Consider the following 20,612-nt stretch of genomic DNA (forward strand, 5'->3'; position numbering starts at 1 on the left):
GGCATTTCAAAATCACATGTGACTTCCACATGTGGCTTGACATGTGAACATCCACATGTGATATTAAAACATGTGGTTGAGTCACACGAAACGTGTGTCCAAAAACCACATATTTCAAAATCACATGTGATTTCCACATGTGACTTTTTCGTAAGGGTAGTCCCAACGTATTTTTTGGCAGTGAACGGAGAGTACCATGTGACTGTTTCAATAGATTTAATTTCTGGCCAATGGTAGTAATGATTAGTCAGAGTGAGAGTGTTTGAATCATGGATAACAATGGGCGAAGGGCACTGTTCTCTTATTTATTTAGGATACTTTTTTTGCTGTATCCAATTACTTACTGCTAAGTTTTCCCATCACCAAAAGACAGAAACTTAGCAGGAGGTAAATACAATAATGAAAATCAAAGTTTAAAATAGCCACAAACAAACCAAATCAAATGATATCTAAAAGCAAGATGATGTATTGACTATATATATAAATACGTAACCAAACATAACAACAGAGACTGTACAGTATTGACTATATATATAAATAACATAACATAGACTGCATTGACTATAGAAATAAAATAACAGAGACTGTCTTGACTATATACTGTATACATAAATACTTACCCTACTGGCAGGCTCAAGGAACCTCTTCATGGTCCAGCTGAGAGCAGGGGAACCCTCTCCCTGCTTTGCCTTCACTGTTGGGGAGGGACTCTTGGAAGGGACTCCTGCAGATTCAGGCAATGTAAAACAAATCCTGATGAGTTTGATACCCAAAACTAAACAACAACCCTGAACTGACCTCTAGCATTCCATTAAATGTAAGTTGAACATTGCATTTCAGCAGCCAAAATAACCTATAAAAACATGATTGAGCAAGAGTAAATAAAAGAGTGAGACGAAGTAAAGACCTAAAGTGTGAGATGAGTGTCCGTCCTTGCTCATGTTGTCCCTGTGTGTGGATCGAGCTATAACATGGTCCATCTCCTGCTCTGATACCTGGGGAAAGACAAGTCAAACTCACACATACACTAACAAAAATACCTGGGGAAAGACAGGCCAAACTCACACATACACTAACAAAAATACCTGGGGAAAGACAGGCCAAACTCACACATACACTAACAAAAATACCTGGGGAAAGACAGGCCAAACTCACACATACACTAACAAAAATACCTGGGGAAAGACAAGTCAAACTCATGCATACACTAACAAAAATACCTGGGGAAAGACAGGCCAAACTCACACATACACTAGCAAAAATACCTGGGGAAAGACAGGCCAAACTCACACATACACTAACAAAAATACCTGGGGAAAGACAGGCCAAACTCACACATACACTAACAAAAATACCTGGGGAAAGACAGGCCAAACTCACACATACACTAACAAAAATACCTGGGGAAAGACAGGCCAAACTCACACATACACTAACAAAAATACCTGGGGAAAGACAAGTCAAACTCACACATACACTAACAAAAATACTTGGGGAAAGACAGGCCAAACTCACACATACACTAACAAAAATACCTGGGGAAAGACAGGCCAAACTCACACATACACTAACAAAAATACCTGGGGAAAGACAGGCCAAACTCACACATACACTAACAAAAATACCTGGGGAAAGACAGGCCAAACTCACACATACACTAACAAAAATACCTGGGGAAAGACAGGCCAAACTCACACATACACTAACAAAAATATGTGGGGAAAGACAGGCCAAACTCACGCATACACTAACAAAAATACCTGGGGAAAGACAGGCCAAACTCACACATACACTAACAAAGATACCTGGGGAAAGACAGGCCAAACTCACACATACACTAACAAAAATACCTGGGGAAAGACAGGCCAAACTCACACATACACTAACAAAAATACCTGGGGAAAGACAGGCCAAACTCACACATACACTAACAAAAATACCTGGGGAAAGACAGGCCAAACTCACACATACACTAACAACAAGAACGACCGCAACGTGGACTTATGCCTCCGCCATTAGTTAATTCTTAAGTCCAAATCACCATTTGAGGCAAATTGGAAGAAATTCCCTCAAGGCACTCCTGAGATGTTGCGTTACAGAGCTTGGAAATTGGGTGTGTGAGGTCACAGTGACCTTGAACTTTGACCACCAAAATGTAATCAGTTCATCCTTGAGTCCAAGTGGACGTTTGAGGCAAATTCGAAGAAATTCCATCAAGACATTCCTGAGATATCGCATTGACAAGCTTGAAAATAGCATTCGAGAGGTCACAGTGACCTTGACCTTTGATAACCAAAATGGAATCAGTTCATCCTTGCGTCCAAGTCGATGTTTGAGCCAAATCAGAAGAAATTCTATCAAGCCGTTCTTGAGATATTGCGTTAACCAACTTGGGAATGGCGTTCGTGAGGTCACAGTGACCTTGAAGTTTGACCACCAAAATGTAATCAGTTCATCCTTGAGGCCAAGTTAATGTTTGAGGCAAATTTTATGAAATTCCGTCAAGGCATTCCTGAGATATGGCATTAACAAGCTTGAAAATGGCGTTGGAGAGGGCACAGTGACCTTGACCTTTGATCACCAAAATGTAATCCTTTCATCCTTGCGCCCAAGTCGATGTTTGAGCCAAATTGGCAGAAATTCCATCAAGCCGTTCTTGAGATAACGCTTTAACGAACTTGGGAATGGCATTCGTGAGGTCACAGTGACCTTGACCTTTGACCTTTGACCATGAAAATCTAATCAGTTCATCCTTGAGTCCAAGTCAATGTTTGAGGCAAATTTGATGAAACTCCGTCAAAACATTTCTGAGATGTTGCGCTAACAAGCTTGAAAATGGCGATCGAGAGGTCACAGTGACCTTGGCCTTTGACCTTTGACCACCAAAATCTAATCGGATCATCCTTCAGTCTAAGTCGATGTTTGAGGCAAATTTGATGAAATTCCATCAAGGTGTTCCTCAGATATCGCGTTTACTCATTGGCTGCCAGCCACTTCTGGAAAACGGATGCTCCCAGTGCCAGCCCTTTCAGAGCATTTTCAGTGATTTCTCAAGACCCACAGAATATTGTGTGATATTACTATGTAAACACCGAACACGCCCAAAGAACGATGAGACTCTCTTGTATCATCAGCAAAAAAAAGTTTATTGATATAATTTTCCGTTCTTTAGTTATCAGCAGTAGAAGATAGGTTGGTTTCACCAAAAACAGACGCTTCAAACTAGAAGCTGAGATAATGAGCCTTTTGTGAAATGAAGCATTTCAAGCACATCACTGACTCTGAAGCTAATATTTTCTGATGTAGTGACACCTCAAAAATAATTTCCTTCAATAAAACAGCGAAAACAAAGGAATTTTGATGGCAAAATAATATTTTTTAGCTGCAACCAGCAGCGCTGGCCCCTGCGTGCGCAGACCCTACACCTTCTTGCTGGTCTTGATTTACTGCTGGTGGGCATCAGGTATTCTAGCTTGTGTTTGCCAATCTGTCCATCGAGCCTGCTGTCTGGGTGGGTGTTGTGTGGTGCCCTGCGTGCCCCACCCCCCTCGGCTGCAGGCTCCTCCTCCGTGGGAGTGTCTCTGGTGGCTCTGCTCGGGTCTCTGCTGCCTGCGTCAGGCGACGGATCTTTGCATGCTGGAGCTGGCAGAAACTCACTCCCACACTAACACACAGCCTGCATGCCGTTGCTGGCAGAGACTCATCCCCACACTGACACACAGCCTGCATGCTGGAGCTTGGAGAAACTCACCCCCGTGCGCTGCAGCGGGCGTCTGTTTTCGGATCCCTCCGCCGTTTTTGTGCGCCCTCCCAGCGCGACACCGAAAAGCCAAAGGTTTGGCTTTTCGCCAGGGTTTGGCTTTTCGGTGTCGGGTGCTCCTTTTCTGGCGGCTGATCGTGTGGAGGGACTGTCGCAGCGGAGATGGAGGGGCTCAGTTGTGGGAGCGGATTGGCTGCTGTTCGCAGCTAACGTTGGCTCCAGCCAGAGCAATCTGTGCCGCTCTGGCTCCAGCATGCATCGGTTTCCCTTTCATCACGGCATCTTTGCTGTTTTTCCTCGCCCTTCTCTAATCTGGAGAGCACTGTCGCCACCTAATGGGTCCGTAAAATAGCTTATACACCTTCAACATCCCCCATATTTTTACAGGAGATGCATCAGGCTTTGATCCACGTCCCACCGTCAAAAAACGCAATTGACGTCTTTAGACGTCATTGGCACTCTACGTTACTATTTGAATTGACGTCTTTAGACGTCATTGGCACTCAATGAGTTAATGAACATCGTACAGACGGACATACGTACGTACGTACGTACGGATGGACAACCCGGATCCATAATGCCTCCGGCCTGGCTATTGCCGGCAGAGGCATAAAAATACCTGGGGAAAGACAGGCCAAACTCACACATACACTAACAAAAATACCTGGGGATAGAAAAGCCAAACTCACGCATACACTAACAAAAATACCTGGGGATAGAAAAGCCAAACTCACGCATACACTAACAAAAATACCTGGGGCTAGAAAAGCCAAACTCACGCATACACTAACAAAAATACCTGGGGAAAGACAGGCCAAACTCACACATACACTAACAAAAATACCTGGGGATAGACAGGCCAAACTCACACATACACTAACAAAAATACCTGGGGATAGACAAGCCAAACTCACACATACACTAACAAAAATAGCACCAGTGGCTCCTGCATTACATTAGCTACTAGAGGAAACACTGGGATCTCATCAACATGCAACAAGATCCCTGTGGAGCATTTGTTGCTGAATCCAGACCTACTAGCTATGTGTACCTAATAAATTGGAAATATGAAGGGAGAATTAGTAAATGTATGAGACATGGAGCACATTGTACCTTGGGGTTGGGATGTCTGCTGATAATGAGGCTGACTGGTCCAGGGCCACATTCACTGAGGACGGCATAGGCTTCGCTCAGAGCGGCATGACGAAGACTGACCGAGTCCACCTCCAACACCTGGTCTCCACGACTACACACAAGCAGGAATGTCAGCACAGCACTGCCAAAGACTACATGTCCAATTCCAGGGTATATGCAGGAATCCTGAAGTTAAATTCAATATTTTTTAAGACCTTTTCAATATACCGGTATTTTAAAACCTCAACACCACTTCCATCACATCAGTGATAGGGATGTAAATCACACGTTTAATCACAATCTAATAATATATAGGTTATTTACCTCAATGCCACTTTCGTCACATCAGCGATAGGGGGGTAAATCACAAGTTTCATCACGATACAATAATCTATAGATTATTTGGCCAACGATATGATATTTGCTGATATCACAGTCTGCCACAATACAATTTTGATTCAATTCAGGGGTCCAAGGCACGTGCAGAGGATGTTAGAGGGGCAGGGGCAGGGGCTCATTGTATCGGGGGTGCGTTGTGGAGAAGCGTGCATCTGTCTTGTGTTGTTAACGGGAGCGCATCTCCACCAGTCAATTTTCATGATGAGCTGGGAAAATTCCTGTTAAAACTTTCAAAATAATATTACTTAAAGTCCCTGGAAACCAGAAATATTTTATTATTATTTAGCATTTTGAGTTCATCACATCACAGGAATCTATGTTAATAAGCCACCAGCCAAATTTGAACGATGATGAACGTCGCAAAGTATATAAATTTAGGTTTGACAACTCATGAGAATCAATTATATTTTAGAGTGTATTTTCTCCCGCGGACTGTGTGGGCGTGTCCCGTCTGCAGCAGAAATGTCCCTCTCTCAGACCTCTCTCCTCTGCTCCGAGAGGGAGAGAGGAGAGAGAGAGAAGGAAATAGAGATTGTGTGTGTGTGTGTGTGTGTGTGTGTGTGTGTGTGTGTTCGCGCGTTGCTCCCATAGACTGTAAAAATAAGGTTGCTCCGCGCAGCGCATAGCGTACTGACTGACGGTCATCTGTCTATCTGTCTATCTGTCTGCACGCGCGCACACACACACTGACACACACACAGCAGCGCCACAGCAGGCAGAGGAGAGAGCTCTCCCTCTCAAGGTTCCTACACACCGCCGACGAGTCTAAGCGATAAACTCGCAGATAGACAGATAGATACATAGATAGACAGATAGATAGATAGATAGATAGATAGATGTTGGTTCTTAAAAGAGCCTTTGTGTTGATGCAATGCGTAGTTAGCTAGCTGCAAAAAGGTGTGGGACCACTAGAACTCTGAAGAGAGATGGAGGCAGAATGTGCGGGACTGCGGGTTGCGCGCGCGTACAAAGGTTATATAGAGCTTATGACGTCATAAGCTCCTGCATTTTAGCACCTCGCGCACTGCTCTCTTCAATGAGGAAGTATCTTGTAGAATCTTGTAGAAAAGTGTTGATTTTAAGGCTTTGGGTTGAAAGTAATGCATAATAATTTCGGAGGCACATAATTACTAACATAAGACCCTAAATAACATAGTTAGAACGTTTTTGTGGATTTTGGTTTCCAGGGACTTTAAACAAAAGTAAATAGCTTATTGATGGACGTTGGATGAGAAAAAGGTATTTCAACGAACAAAGCAGCAAACCTTGTATCAAAATACTCCTGATGTTAAGATTACGAGTGAAACTGTGGCTGTAAAGCATTACACAATATTAATATTAATGCCAATGTTACAATAAGGGTTTTATTTTGAAAGCCCTAAAGCAGATGATTCATGTACAAATACATGCTTCACAATCACTAATATACAGCCAATATGCTACTAATATGCATGCTAAAAAGCAACTTGTTACAGTGAATATTTGTACCTTAAAACTACTACTACCCCCCCCCCCCCCCCACACACACACACACACACACACAAACACAAAAGGGGGGGGGGAGCCAGCATATAAATTGTATCATCACTGCTTGGTCACATACACACACACACACACACACACACACACACACACACACACACATTATATAGAAAATGGTATAGAAACTATAGAAAATGCGCTGCGACAAGGATGACTTGCTTATTGAGCATGTGCATTAGTATGCCACCTTTTTCTCCATATTTCTGCCCTGGGGGCAGCATTCATTTTTGCCCAACTTTCCAGAGCTACTATGAGGAACAGCATGGATTGTGCTGAGAAATAACTATGAATCAACATCAACACTGGTAAGTAGTAGCAAACAGCGCTAGACTTTAGAAAATGTGAAGTATCCCTTTAAAAGGTCCTATCCGTAAGTTCTAACTATTACTGACACTGGTGGCCATTAGAGTAACTGCAGGCAGTGTGTGAACGAGCTGACGCGCGGGCACCATACTCGCATGCACACAAGCAGCTGCATGGCAACAGCAGACTGTTGGTTGCTTTGTAACTCATAAAGAAAACGGCAACCTGGACAATTTATCGGTCAGATCAGCCTCGAGATGCCCAGGAAGGATTCTCGATGAATTATCGGACACTATTGTGGCATGTTTGGTCGTGTTTTGGCTTGCATTGGCTGCGGGGAAATGCATAAAGATATTCATGTTAGCGTGAGCCAGGAACTACCCTGCTTCCCCAGTATTATACGGTACCATCTAATGCCTGGAGTTGACCAAACTGAACAGTCAAACAATGTTCGCATAACAGTAACGTTAGGCATATTTACGACTGTTACATTCATTACCCACACAATACGGTAACGCTATTAGTGGAGCTGGGTGGTAATTTCTATAAATGTAAATCAATATTAGTTAGCCGCGATTAGCATCAAGCTAACATTATAATAATGTGCAGTCTCACTGCAGCTAACTGCATTCAGAGCCTGCTCCCCCGGTACCATCTAATGCCTGGAGTTGACCAAACTGAACAGTCAAACAATGTTCCATAAGCATAACAGTAACATTAAAGGAGAATTTCGTTTTTTTTTAACCTGGACCCATCTCCTGGCATTAATTGTGATTTGGCCACTCACCCAGCGATCTCCGCTGCGTTTCTGGCCGTCCTAGCGTTGTTTTGAGATCAATAGCGTCCAAGTCAGTCGTAAAATGGAGCTGATTTGGGGCCAAGTGTGAGCCTGTCTTTCCTGCATCTAAATAGCTATTTTTATTCCCGTTTTAGCCGCATATCGCCATAATCTGATCCGTCAACATCCACCATAGTGATATTTCCCCCCAGGCTATTTCCTGGTCTCTCCCAGGGACCAAATTACCTCAAACGTGATCTCGGTCACCAAGTCTCGTGAAGTCCCGCGATACTTTCCTGCCGACTGGTCAACTAAACAGGTAGGACGCTTTGCGGTGGTGGTTTTAGCGTAACCTATGTGGGGTTTGGCGTAACCTATGTGGGATTCGAAATAACGAAGGTTATGCCAAACCCCACATAGGTTACGCTAAAACCACCACCGCAAAGCGTCCGACCTGTAGTTGACCAGTCGGCAGGAAAGTATCGCGGGACTTCACGAGACTTGGTGACCGAGATCACGTTTGAGGTAATTTGGTCCCTGGGAGAGACCAGGAAATAGCCTGGGGGGAAATATCACTATGGTGGATGTTGACGGATCAGATTATGGCGATATGTGGCGAAAACGGGAATAAAAATAGCTATTTAGATGCAGGAAAGACAGGCTCACACTTGGCCCCAAATCAGCTCCATTTTACGACTGTCTTGGACGCTATTGATCTCAAAACAACGCTAGGACGGCCAGAAACGCCGCGGAGATCGCTGGGTGAGTGGCCAAATCATAATTAATGCCAGGAGATGGGTCCAGGTTAAAAAAAACCGAAATTCTCCTTTAAGCATATTTATGACATTATTTACATTCCTGACAGACCGCCGCCAGGTGGTGAGAGTGGGCAACCTCACCTCCTCCCCACTGACCATCAGCATAGGAGTGCCCCAGGGGTGCGTCTCCAGCCCCTTCTGGTACGACCTCTACACCCACGACTGCGTGGCGACTCAATATTCGAACACCATCGTGAAGTTTGCAGATGACACAGCAGTCGTGGGGCTGATCTCCAAGAGCGACGAGACGGCCTACAGAAAGGAGGTGGGGGCCCTGGAACAATGGTGCCAGGACAACCACCTCTCTCTGAACATCTCCAAGACCAAGGAGATCATTGTAGACTACAGGAGGGGGGGGGGGGCACACACCTCCCAATCACCATCAACGGCACAGTGGTGGACAGGGTGGACAGCTTCAAGTACCTGGGAGTCAACATCCACCAGGACCTGACATGGGCCAGCCACACCGCCACTGTTGTCAAAAAGGCCCAACAGCGACTACACGGACTCAGGCGCCTAAAGAAATTTGGGCTAAGGCCAGAACTCCTCAGGGACTTCTACAGAGGCACCATTGAAAGCCTGCTGACTGGCTGCTTCACCACCTGGGAACTGTACCACCATGGACCGCAGGGCGCTAAGAAGAGTGAGGCGCGCGGCCCAGCACGTAACAGGATGTGAGCTGCCAGAACTGCAGGAACAGTATAATCAGCAGTGCCTCAGGAGGTCCCTGAAGATCATCAAAGACACAAACCATCCCCACAACAGCCTGTGCTCCCTGTTACCCTCAGGGAGGAGATACAGGGTCCCAAAAGCACGCACAAATCGCTTGAGGGACAGTTTCTTCCCGCAAGCCACGAGACTCCTTAACATACACAAATAGTGTAGTAGCTGTACTGTACCGTACTGTAGCTGCTACCATTACGTATGTCTAATGTTTAATTGTATGTTTAATTAGGTATATGCTATTTGCACCTGTGCAAACAGAACGTCAACTATGTTTAAGTATGTCTAAAGTATGCACATGCCATATGCACCTATGTGCAGTGAATATGCCACTGTCTCTGACTTGTCTTATCACTACACTGCCTTATTGCTTGTTGTGTGTCTTGTTGTTTTCCTGCACCCATATGCCCTGTTATTTTTGTACTATGTTGTAAACAGAGTCCACAGCACAAGAATTTCACACGTGATACTTGTACTACGGAGTGACAATAAAATCTTGAATCTTGAAAAAAAAAACTTCATTATCAACACGTTATTAGTGGGGCTGGGTGGTAATTTCTATAAATGTAAATCTATTAGTATAGCATCAAGCTAACGTTATAATATTAGTCAGTCTCACCACCACAGCTAATGCAGTCAGTCAAACAATGTTCCATGACCATAAGCATAACGGTAGTAACATTAGGCATATTTGCGACTGTTGCATTACTTCACACAAGACGGTAATGTTATTAGCGGTTTTTGACCAGGTGGTAAATCCATTAGCAAGCAGCTAACGTTATCGGCCAAAACAACATTACAGCTGCTACAAGCAACAAGGTCCCTCCATGAACCAAAAACACAGCCCAGACTCTAGTTTCCCCCGATGTCGGTCACATTGCTACTGTCCGGCCAGACGGGCTTCACTAGATAAATATATTTCTACAACAGCATGAGTGAATACTGGATTCTGATTGGCTAGCAACAGTGGTAAATAGGCCAACAATCTACAGTTCGGCTCCAACCGCAGTATCACTCCGCTCCCTGATGAATGAAGAACACCTGTGCTGACTCCGCCCACTGTTAGCCTGTCAGTCTACAAATCTCTAACAAGGAAATGTCCGATTTCGTAGTAACGTTTGATTTACTGGGTGGATTGAGTTTTGAGCAGTGGTTAGATGAAGATGAAGGTGAAGTGAACAAAGAACGACATGGTGAAATTGGGGAGAGAGAACTGGCTGAGCTTGAGTTGTCACGGAGTGAACCTGGGACGTCAATGGAACTATATTCTGTGGCGGAAGGATAAATGTATTCGCCGAGTGCCATAAACCCTGTACCAGTGGTAAATGTGGCCACAACCCCCTTCCTCGAGTGGTAAATTTCTTAAATTTCTTTTTGCGTGGACTTTTTGCTGGAGTCTATGTTGTTGTTTGTTTTTGCTGGAAGCTAGCGACGAATGTAATGTTAGCCACTTCCTGTTGGTATATTTCGTGTGAGTTTCCACAAGATGACTTTCTCTACCACCTTTGTACATCAACACATACAGTATGCCGCTTTAAGGCCCAATTATGCTCAACGTTAAATATGGATACCCATACGGCTCTGTCCGCACCCTGCGTTCATTTCATGTGTAATTCTGCATGTTTTCCGAAAGCTAAGTATGTACTCGCTTTTGGTAGTACCTGTTGGTTTTCCACTGCAAATAGTACCCCCTCAATGTGCCCACCCCCTACAACTGGTTGTGAAAAGTATTGCCTCAGCTTGCAGGTACTTGCCCAATGGAAAACCAAAAAAGGCGAGGCGAGGCGAGATGAGCCAGTACCATGCAGTTGAAATGCATCTATACCAGTGGTTCTCAGTTTGAGAACTACTTGGGCTGGAAGATCATCTGAAAAGTGCAACCTGGGTCAAAAGTCAAATATTTACTGCTGAGCACACCGAAAGCCACCGAAAATATGATCATGTGTACCAATCTTAATGAATCAAAGTGGAAAGACTAAATTGTGAGCATGAGAGAGTTTTGTGTTTTGTTTGAGTGCATCTTGTGTATCTGTTTTCAGATTTGATTGAATTGTCCTGAAGCGCCGACTCTTACCTGAGCCGGCCGTCCATCTTGGCCACAGAGCCGGGGGCTAGGCTGTGGATGTAGATGCCAGGAGCAGAACGCTCCAGGGTCAGGCAGCAGGCACCGATGCCCAGGCCAACACCCGGCTCTGCAACATCAACACACAGAGACGCAGGAAATCACAGATGGGAAGTAACTAATTAGAATCAGAATCAGAATCACTTTTATTGCCACAGTATGCAAGTTATATACGAGGAATTTGTCTTAGTGTCTGTATGCAGCGTAGGGGTCACATCAATATACAGAGATAAGAAGTAGGAAGATAACTAAAGACAATCACAAAGTTGCAAGTGCAATCAAATCGAGTAAATATATACAATATGTACATGAGCGGTGAAGTGTTCTGTGGATAATAAATATGAATTTACGTTGAATTTACATGAGATTTACAGACTGAGTTAAATAGACGTTAAATAGGCAGTGGATTTACATGAATTTACAGTCGGAGTTAAATAAGAGTTTACATTGAATGTACATGAAATTTACAGTCCCAGTTAAACAGGCATTAAATTAGATATGAGTTACAGTTTATGGGGGAGGAGTTCAGTTGAGTTTAGGAGGAGGTAGTGAGTTTGTGTGTGTGTGTGGGGGGGGTTGTTGGTGAGGTCCTTGGCGGAAGGGGTTTCCGGGCCTTGTTGGTGAGGCTGATGGCGGTTGGGAAGAAGCTGGTCTTGTGGCAAATACTTTGTTACTGTACTTAACTCATTGAGTGCCAGCCACTTTTGGAGAACGGACGCTCCCAGTGCCAGAGTTTCAGAGCGTTTTCAGTGATTTCTCGAGGCCCACAGAATATTGTGTGATATTACTATGTAAACACCGAACACGCACAAAGAACGAGGAGACTCTATTGTATCATCAGCAAAAAAAGTTTATTGATACCATTTTCCGTTCTTTAGTTATGAGCCGGAGAAGATAGGTTGTTTTCAGCAAAAACAGGCGTTTCAAATTAGAAGCTGAGATATTCAGCCTTTTGTGAAATTAAGCATTTCAAGCACATTCACTGACTCTGAAGCTAATATTTTCTGACCTGAAACATCTGAACAGTAATTTCTTTCAATAAACAGCACTCACACCCCCCTCAACTCCAAACTCCTCCTCCGTGGGAGTGTCTCTGGTGGCTCTGCTCGCTCTGCTGGCTGCTGCGTGTGTCAGGCGAGTCTCTGCTGCCTGCTATGGCAGGCTCTGCTGCCTTACGGATCCACGTTCGGATGGCGGCCGCTCGTCGGGGGAGTCTGGATCGGGCTCGCGTTCGTCTGCGTTTCTGGGGTTTCGGTTGTGAGCTGGGATGAAGCTGCGTCCGATTATAGGCTTTCTGCTGCGCGTTTCAAAGTGCGCTGCACCCAGTCTATTTTCGGAGCGCTCAGCCTTGTGCGCCGGCTCCCAGCGCGACACTGAAAAGCCAAACCATTCTCATGAGAATGGTTTGGCTTTGGTTTTATTTTCTGGCGGCTAATTGTGTGGAGAAACTATGCAGCAGAGACAGAGGGGCTCATTTGTGGGAGCGGATTGACTGCTGTTCGCAGCTAACGTTGGCTCCAGGCAGCCAGAGCAATCTGTGCCGCTCTGGCTCATGCATCGGTTTCTCTTTCATCACGGGGCTTTTTCTGCTTTTTTTCCTCAACTTTCTCTAATCTGGAGAGCACTGTCGCCACCTAATGGGTCCGTAAAATAGGTTATACACCTTCAATAGCTACAATATTTTTACAGGAGATGCACGAGGCTTTGATCCACGTCCCACCGTCAAAAAACGCAATTGACGACTTTAGTCGTCTTTGGCACTCTACGTTACTATTCGAATTGACGACTATACTCGTCCTTGGCACTCAATGAGTTAAGTAGGATTTTCAGTTATCTGTACTTTACTGAATATTTATTTTTCTGAAAACTTTTTACTTTTCCTCTCTACATTTTAACACAAATATGTGTACTTTCTGCTCTTAAAATTTTCAAAAAAGGTTTGTTACTTTTGTTTTAATGCCCGACTGACAAAAACCATGTAATGTTGTTTGTCTCTCTCGTATAGCGTTCTCCCAGGAGGGGCGGGTGCGTGGAGCCGAAATCCTACAGTTCCCACAATGCACTGGGCTCGCGTGGCCTTAGATTCCACGCCCACGCCTCAGGCATTTGGCTGATATCAAACTCCAGTAGGTGGCGGTAATGCACATATATGTTTGCCAACCGCCATAAAACTCAAAGAAGAAGAAGAAGAAGGCTTCAACATAAAAACATTATGAGAAGAAGAATAAATCAAAAATAAAATTGCCTCCAAATTGCACCAAATTTAAACCGAAGTATATATGTCGGGAGATGTCTTCAAAAAAAAAAAATCATGCATTTTAAGGCATTTTCCAAGGAGTTACGCGCATCTGATATTGTAACTATTTCATGTAAAAATGTGTAAAAACGGGTACATTGCTCAGCGTTGATTTTGTTACTAGATGTAAAATTTGACGAGCTTTCCAATGCCGCCAGTCCCATGTCTGTCCGTGCTTCCGTTTCCGAGATATGGTCTCTTTGCAAGGAGCTATGGAAAGCTAATATTAGCTACCATAGGCTAGGCGGTGGAAAAAGATGGCTGCCTTTTGTTTTTCTTCAAGACCTCTGAAGGGGCGTGGAGGACCTCTAGAGGCGGGACCATGGCAGCACAGGCCCACAAGTAGTGTAGTTCATAGGTGCTCGACTTCCGCAAGGCGGACTTGGCCCAGATGACGCAAAACGCGTCGGCTGGGCCAAAAAATATGTGAGAGATGGTTGATAGCTTTGGCTGTGAAAAACCAATTTCAAAAATTTCAACGGATTCGAAAACCTTAGGGGCGTGAGATTTAATATATATTCATATTCCCCACGGAAAAGCCGTCCTTTAAACTGCAGTGAGATTTGAGGAGCATAATAATATTGAATAATATATATGGAGACAGATGGGGATGAAAGAGGAATTGGAGCATGAAAGGGAAGCTTGTGATTTGTTTACTGCAGTTCTCCAATCAGGACGATGTGAATAATTCTACGCTTAAAAGGCGTGGTTTGTTTTTTGCTCTGGACTTTATTAGTTAGTTAGTGACCTTTATTTAACCAGGAATAAAAACTCATTGAGATTCAGAATCTCTTTTGCAAGGGGGTCCTGGCCAGGACAGCAGCACAAATAGTTTCACATAAAATAAACGTAGAGAAAAAAAAGCAAAAACATAAAACCAGTTACAGAACTGAGTGCAAGCCACATCATTACATCATAAGCATCATAAGCATAAGCATTTATTCGTAATGGACTTGCCTCTTTCTTTCCCTGGAACTGTGAATTAGTGGCTGACTAGCAGAATACCTTCCTGCAGTGACGGGTCGTTGTTTGTATTTATTTAGTTTGTTTTTATATTTTTATATTTTTTATATTTAAATGTTGATAAATTAAACTGAAAATTCAGGTTACAAGGGTGCACCCAAGATACTATAGATTTACCCAGAAAATGATATAGTAAACTTGAAATCAATTGCTATTTTTTTTATATCAAAGCACCATTGTTGATATTATTGTCTTTTTTCTGTCTTTGGTACCAACAACGTTGTTCAAATCCTTTTATTTATTTTTATTAATACAAGAACATGGCATATTTCACATTAACTCTTGTCTCTGAGTCTCATTTAAACATTCCACTGTGCTCCAGTAGACGAAATGGTCAATTCCATTATATATTACAGTTTGCAGCATTACCTATCAGCTTTTATATTATTATAATAGTCAAGTCAAGTCAAGTTTATTTGTATAGCACATTTCATACACAGAGGCAATTCAAAGTGCTTCACATAAAATGGTTGACAGGAAAAGAAAAGAAAAGAAAAGAAGAGAATAAAATGGACATTTAAAAGCATCACAACAAAACTTAAAAAAAAGAGTATAAAAAGTGCATTAAGCAACAGGCGCAGCAGTTGCAAAAAGAGCTAAAAACTTATAGAGGACTCATTGGGTTTGCATAGTAGCTGTCAGCAGTTAAAAGCGACGGTAAACATAAAAGTCTTTAGTCTATTTTTAAAATAGGTGTTACAGAGACACACAGAGAAAACCAGAAAGGACTAGAACCCAACTGATGCATCAGCTCATATCTCCTGTGTCATTTGAACACACCACAAACACGATGGTCAACTAGCATGTAGCTACGTGCTGCACCTGGGTGACACCTGATTCACGAAACAACTAGCATGTAGCTACGTGCTGCACCTGGGTGACACCTGATTCATGAAACAACTAGCATGTAGCTACGTGCTGCACCTGGGTGACACCTGATTCACGAAACAACTAGCATGTAGCTACGTGCTGCACCTGGGTGACACCTGATTCACGAAACAACTAGCATGTAGCTACGTGCTGCACCTGGGTGACACCTGATTCATCAAACAACTAGCATTTAGCTACGTGCTGCACCTGGGTGACACCTGATTCATCAAACAACTAGCATGTAGCTACGTGCTGCACCTGGGTGACACCTGATTCACGAAACAACTAGCATGTAGCTACGTGCTGCACCTGGGTGACACCTGATTCACGAAACAACTAGCATGTAGCTACGTGCTGCACCTGGGTGACACCTGATTCATGAAACAACTAGCATGTAGCTACGTGCTGCACCTGGGTGACACCTGATTCATGAAACAACTAGCATTTAGCTACGTGCTGCACCTGGGTGACACCTGATTCATGAAACAACTAGCATTTAGCTACGTGCTGCACCTGGGTGACACCTGATTCATCAAACAACTAGCATGTAGCTACGTGCTGCACCTGGGTGACACCTGATTCACGAAACAACTAGCATTTAGCTACGTGCTGCACCTGGGTGACACCTGATTCATGAAACAACTAGCATGTAGCTACGTGCTGCACCTGGGTGACACCTGATTCACGAAACAACTAGCATGTAGCTACGTGCTGCATCTGGGTGACACCTGATTCACGAAACAACTAGCATGTAGCTACGTGCTGCACCTGGGTGACACCTGATTCACGAAACAACTAGCATGTAGCTACGTGCTGCACCTGGGTGACACCTGATTCACGAAACAACTAGCATGTAGCTACGTGCTGCACCTGGGTGACACCTGATTCACGAAACAACTAGCATGTAGCTACGTGCTGCACCTGGGTGACACCTGATTCATGAAACAACTAGCATGTAGCTACGTGCTGCACCTGGGTGACACCTGATTCATCAAACAACTAGCATTTAGCTACGTGCTGCACCTGGGTGACACCTGATTCATCAAACAACTAGCATGTAGCTACGTGCTGCACCTGGGTGACACCTGATTCATGAAACAAAGCAGCATTTGCCTACCCATTTCGCTCACTTAAACGGTTTCGTAATATAGCTACTTCTAATCAAGAATGTCTGATAAAAAGTTGCAAATGGCATTGGCGTTTGTCAGCCCTTGTCTGGTGTTTTGCTTGTGGGAGAACAAAGGAAGAGACAGAGGTATTGTGCAGCGAGAGGGTCGAGGGGCTTTCGCAAAGGCACGTTGTTGTCGAACGTTTTGGCATGATCAGATGAGCTAAAGTTGGAAAATGAGCAGAGTGTTTTGTGTGTGACTCCTCTCTTCTCCTCTCTGACCAGCCAATCAGTGATTTCTCTATCCCTGACCAGCCAATCAGTGATTTCTCTCACCAACGACGATCCAACATGAATCAGCCAGAAAAGCCACCGACAAGCCGCCATCAAAGCCGACAAGAGACGACACACCGCAAATACTAGAGCGACTGACGCCCAGACATGAGGGTTAAACATAGCCTAGTCCAGACTCCTTACATGTTAGTCACTAGTGATTGGTTGGGAAAAAGTCAACCCCCCCACACAGAAAATGTATAACATGGAGGCAATGTCAGACTGAATAATAATGTTCTAGAGCAGGGGTTCCCAACCTTTTTTGTGCCAAGGACCGGTAGATACATGGAAAAAAAAGTTGCGGACCGGTTGTCAATTTTAATGGTTTTAGTTACATATATATTTACTCACCAGTACATACATACAGTACAACACAAAAGGCTGTTATTTACCCTTTGTCGCCCCCACAAAGGGTAAATAACAGCCTTTTGTGTTGTACTGTTATGTAGCCTACAGTATTTATGTTTTTGTTTCAACTACAAACATAAATAAACGTCAACTTGAAACTATGTTTCAACTACCACACACAGCCTATAATATCGTAGCCTATGTATTTTTTTAATTTTTATTTATTTTCTACCGGGTACCAAATGCATTGTGGCCCAGTACCGGTCCGCGGCCCAGTGGTTGGGGACCACTGTTCTAGGGTGACCAGATGTCCCAGTTTTCCGGGTTAGGGTTAGGTGTTTTTCCCCCAGCTGGTGACTCTAACTCTCTAGACAGCATTATATTTCCATGGCAGGTCCAATGACTGTCATTTTGAAATGACTGAAATGACCTACCTACTGTCTTAAGTATGAGTGAACTCTCCGAGAATTCCGATGTCTCAATGGCTTATGGGAGACACTTACTTGTACAGTGAAATGTTGTTTGTGTATTTCTACGGTGTATTGCTTTTATACCTACATGTTTGCTATGTGGTTTTTATGCTTGCTGCAGCACAAATCGCCCTTTTTGTGAAAAATAATAAACTTGAACCTTGAACCGACTGTATATCGAAGGAGATCATTGTTTCAGTTAACAAAGACTGAAATTATTACAGGTTGCAAAGTCATATAATTATTGATTTACTTGGTCCAAAGATGTTATTTATATGTTTGTCTCGTCGCTATTTGGGTGGGCATGTCTGACTTCTGACTGGCTGAACCTGATGTTGTTGGCACTGACTGTCTAATTGAGTGCTCTGTAATAAGCCATCAATGTGTCATAGATAGATAAATAAATAGATAGATAGATGGATGTGGGCTTAAATCAGGAATTATCACAAGAGAAGACTCTCACTCTCACTCTGTACTCACAACCCTAATTTGGATAACTTGAGATTCTAACCTTTATTAAGGGTGACCTCCATGATGATACAGTCTTTGGGCCCAGGGCCTTGGACCCTGCGGCCGTCAACCTCTTCACACCCTGATGGGATGGGTGTTCCCCCACTGGCGTTGGAGTTGGGTGAGCTGGAGCGGCTGAGGAGGGTGGGGGTCGGACAGGGTGTCAGGCTAGGGCTGCGGAGGCGAGTCCGGACTGTCAATGTCACCACGCCCTTTTTTAGTTGCTGTGAGAAGGCACAGGAAGTTAAATCAGGCTCACCACCATCTTTTTTAGGTGCTGTGGGAAGACACATAAGGTTAAATCAATCAATCAATCATCAGTATGCCTAAACCGGAAGGGGGCGTAACTTTGGCTCTCTATAGAGCTACACAGTCACGTGATGATTTATTCCGCTTTTTATTTTTTGTTTTTGCGCCAAGTGAAATGTTTTACGATTCACTAGGTTGCTGGTTGGCTTGGTTCCACCCTCAAAACTTGTTATATAAGGATTTTTCTAAATGTCTATGGATAAAATGAATGGGGAACTCTTTCACATGACTGGTCTATAGAGTACCGCAGGGATGACTTATTTTTGTAGGCTTACCCAGAAGTCCCTGCAGTTCCGGCTCTTACGTGTAAAAATCGAATGGGATTTTTGGAAGGGAATTTTGGTTAAATGCATGAAATTATGTTAACAAAAGTTTATGAAACAGCTAACTTTGTGTTCAACAAGATAATCTTCACAAATGAGGACCACTACTACTGCTACTTGCTGAATAGCATTGTTTACAACTGTTGTATAAAGCAATATCACGCTCAAGCTCGTGCTGTTGTATATCAGCATAGCTGTGGTTATGTTTACAGCCGTGCTGATCTACAGTACAACAGCACTTTCTCTCGTGTGATATTCACTTGACTTCACTTACATCTACCTAATAAAGGCAAAAGATGCCAGAAAATAATAATAATAAAATATTCTCCTCCTCCAAGAAAGATGGTTTATAAGAAGCTTTCTTATGAAGTTAACACTTTTTTTCCCATCCATCCATCTTCAACCGCTTATCTGGAGCCAGATCGTGGAGGTAGCAGATCCAGCAGGGGACCCCAAACTTCCCTTTCCCAGGCCACATTAACCAGCTCTGACTGGGGGATCCCAAGGCATTCCCAGGCCAGTGTGGAGATGTAATCCCTCCACCTGGTGCTCGGTCTGCCCCATGGCCTCCGCCCAGCTGGACATGCCTGGAAAACCTCCCTAGGGAGGCGACCAGGACGCATCCTTACTAGATGCCTGAACCACCTCAACTGGCTCCTTTCTATCAGGAGGATCTACTCTGAAGGGAAAATTATGCTCGTGCGAAATCGACGGCGCTGACTGCGCCGAGGGGGTCGCCGCAGCTGGGCGTCCTATCGGCGCAGCTCGGGGTAGGGGGCGTGCAGCTCCTCGAAAATGTCACTCTGAGCCGTCTAGCGCCGTCAACTCTTTGTTGTGAGGAATGAGGAAATGCCATTTCCTCATTTAACAGTGCTTGTCCCTCATCTAGCAAAGCCTTCTGCAGGCTCACCGGGACAATAAAATGTTCCCCCACCGACATGATTGCAAGTTCTTGGTAAACGACACGATAACGTTTTGGACGTGTTTTGAACGAGTTACGTTCGAGTATGCACAGTCTCGCTGTCGCCGCTCGGCGGCGGCACGGCTCCAAGTCGTGGCTGCGCAAAACCATGCCGGGCGCTTGAGTCTCGCCATTGTTACCATAGAATTGAATTACGAACAGGAACCATTATAAAAGAAATGCCAAGATAACACTGCGAAACAGAAATGCCAAAGATCAAGGGCCCTATCTTGGTACAGGCGCTATCCCCTATTTGCACTTGTGCACCTGTTTGTGCGTGCCCAGTGCAATTACTCGCGGGGGAGCATAACTCATCACAACAACGGGCGCAAACACAGATTAGAGGTGTGCCAAATCCTTTCTGCATGGGGCAAGCAGGATTTGGGCGGTGTTAACCACCAGAATTATTCACAGGTGTGGCCTGGCAATGCCTGGGCGTCAATCAAACCAGATTCCCGTCTTGCAGTCCCTGTAATATAGTT

At 44.2% G+C, this 20,612-nt stretch overlaps 1 protein-coding gene across 1 annotated transcript in view; it reads right to left on the reverse strand.

Moving 5' to 3' along the window:
• Window positions 1-620: 620 nt before the first annotated feature.
• Window positions 621-20,612, reverse strand: part of LOC310770981 (PDZ domain-containing protein 2-like) — a gene marked incomplete at its 3' end in the record, with an annotated part of 120,648 nt that continues 100,656 nt past the window's right edge. Inside the window, 5 exon segments of the mRNA XM_083663675.1 lie at window positions 621-724; window positions 908-995; window positions 4,874-5,006; window positions 11,532-11,649; window positions 18,539-18,761. Of these exon segments, the coding sequence (XP_083519801.1) occupies window positions 621-724; window positions 908-995; window positions 4,874-5,006; window positions 11,532-11,649; window positions 18,539-18,761 (666 nt within the window).

Source organism: Poromitra crassiceps (assembly GCF_964638095.1).
Source record: "Poromitra crassiceps genome assembly, contig: HAP1_SCAFFOLD_287, whole genome shotgun sequence".
Lineage (NCBI taxonomy): Eukaryota > Metazoa > Chordata > Actinopteri > Beryciformes > Melamphaidae > Poromitra > Poromitra crassiceps.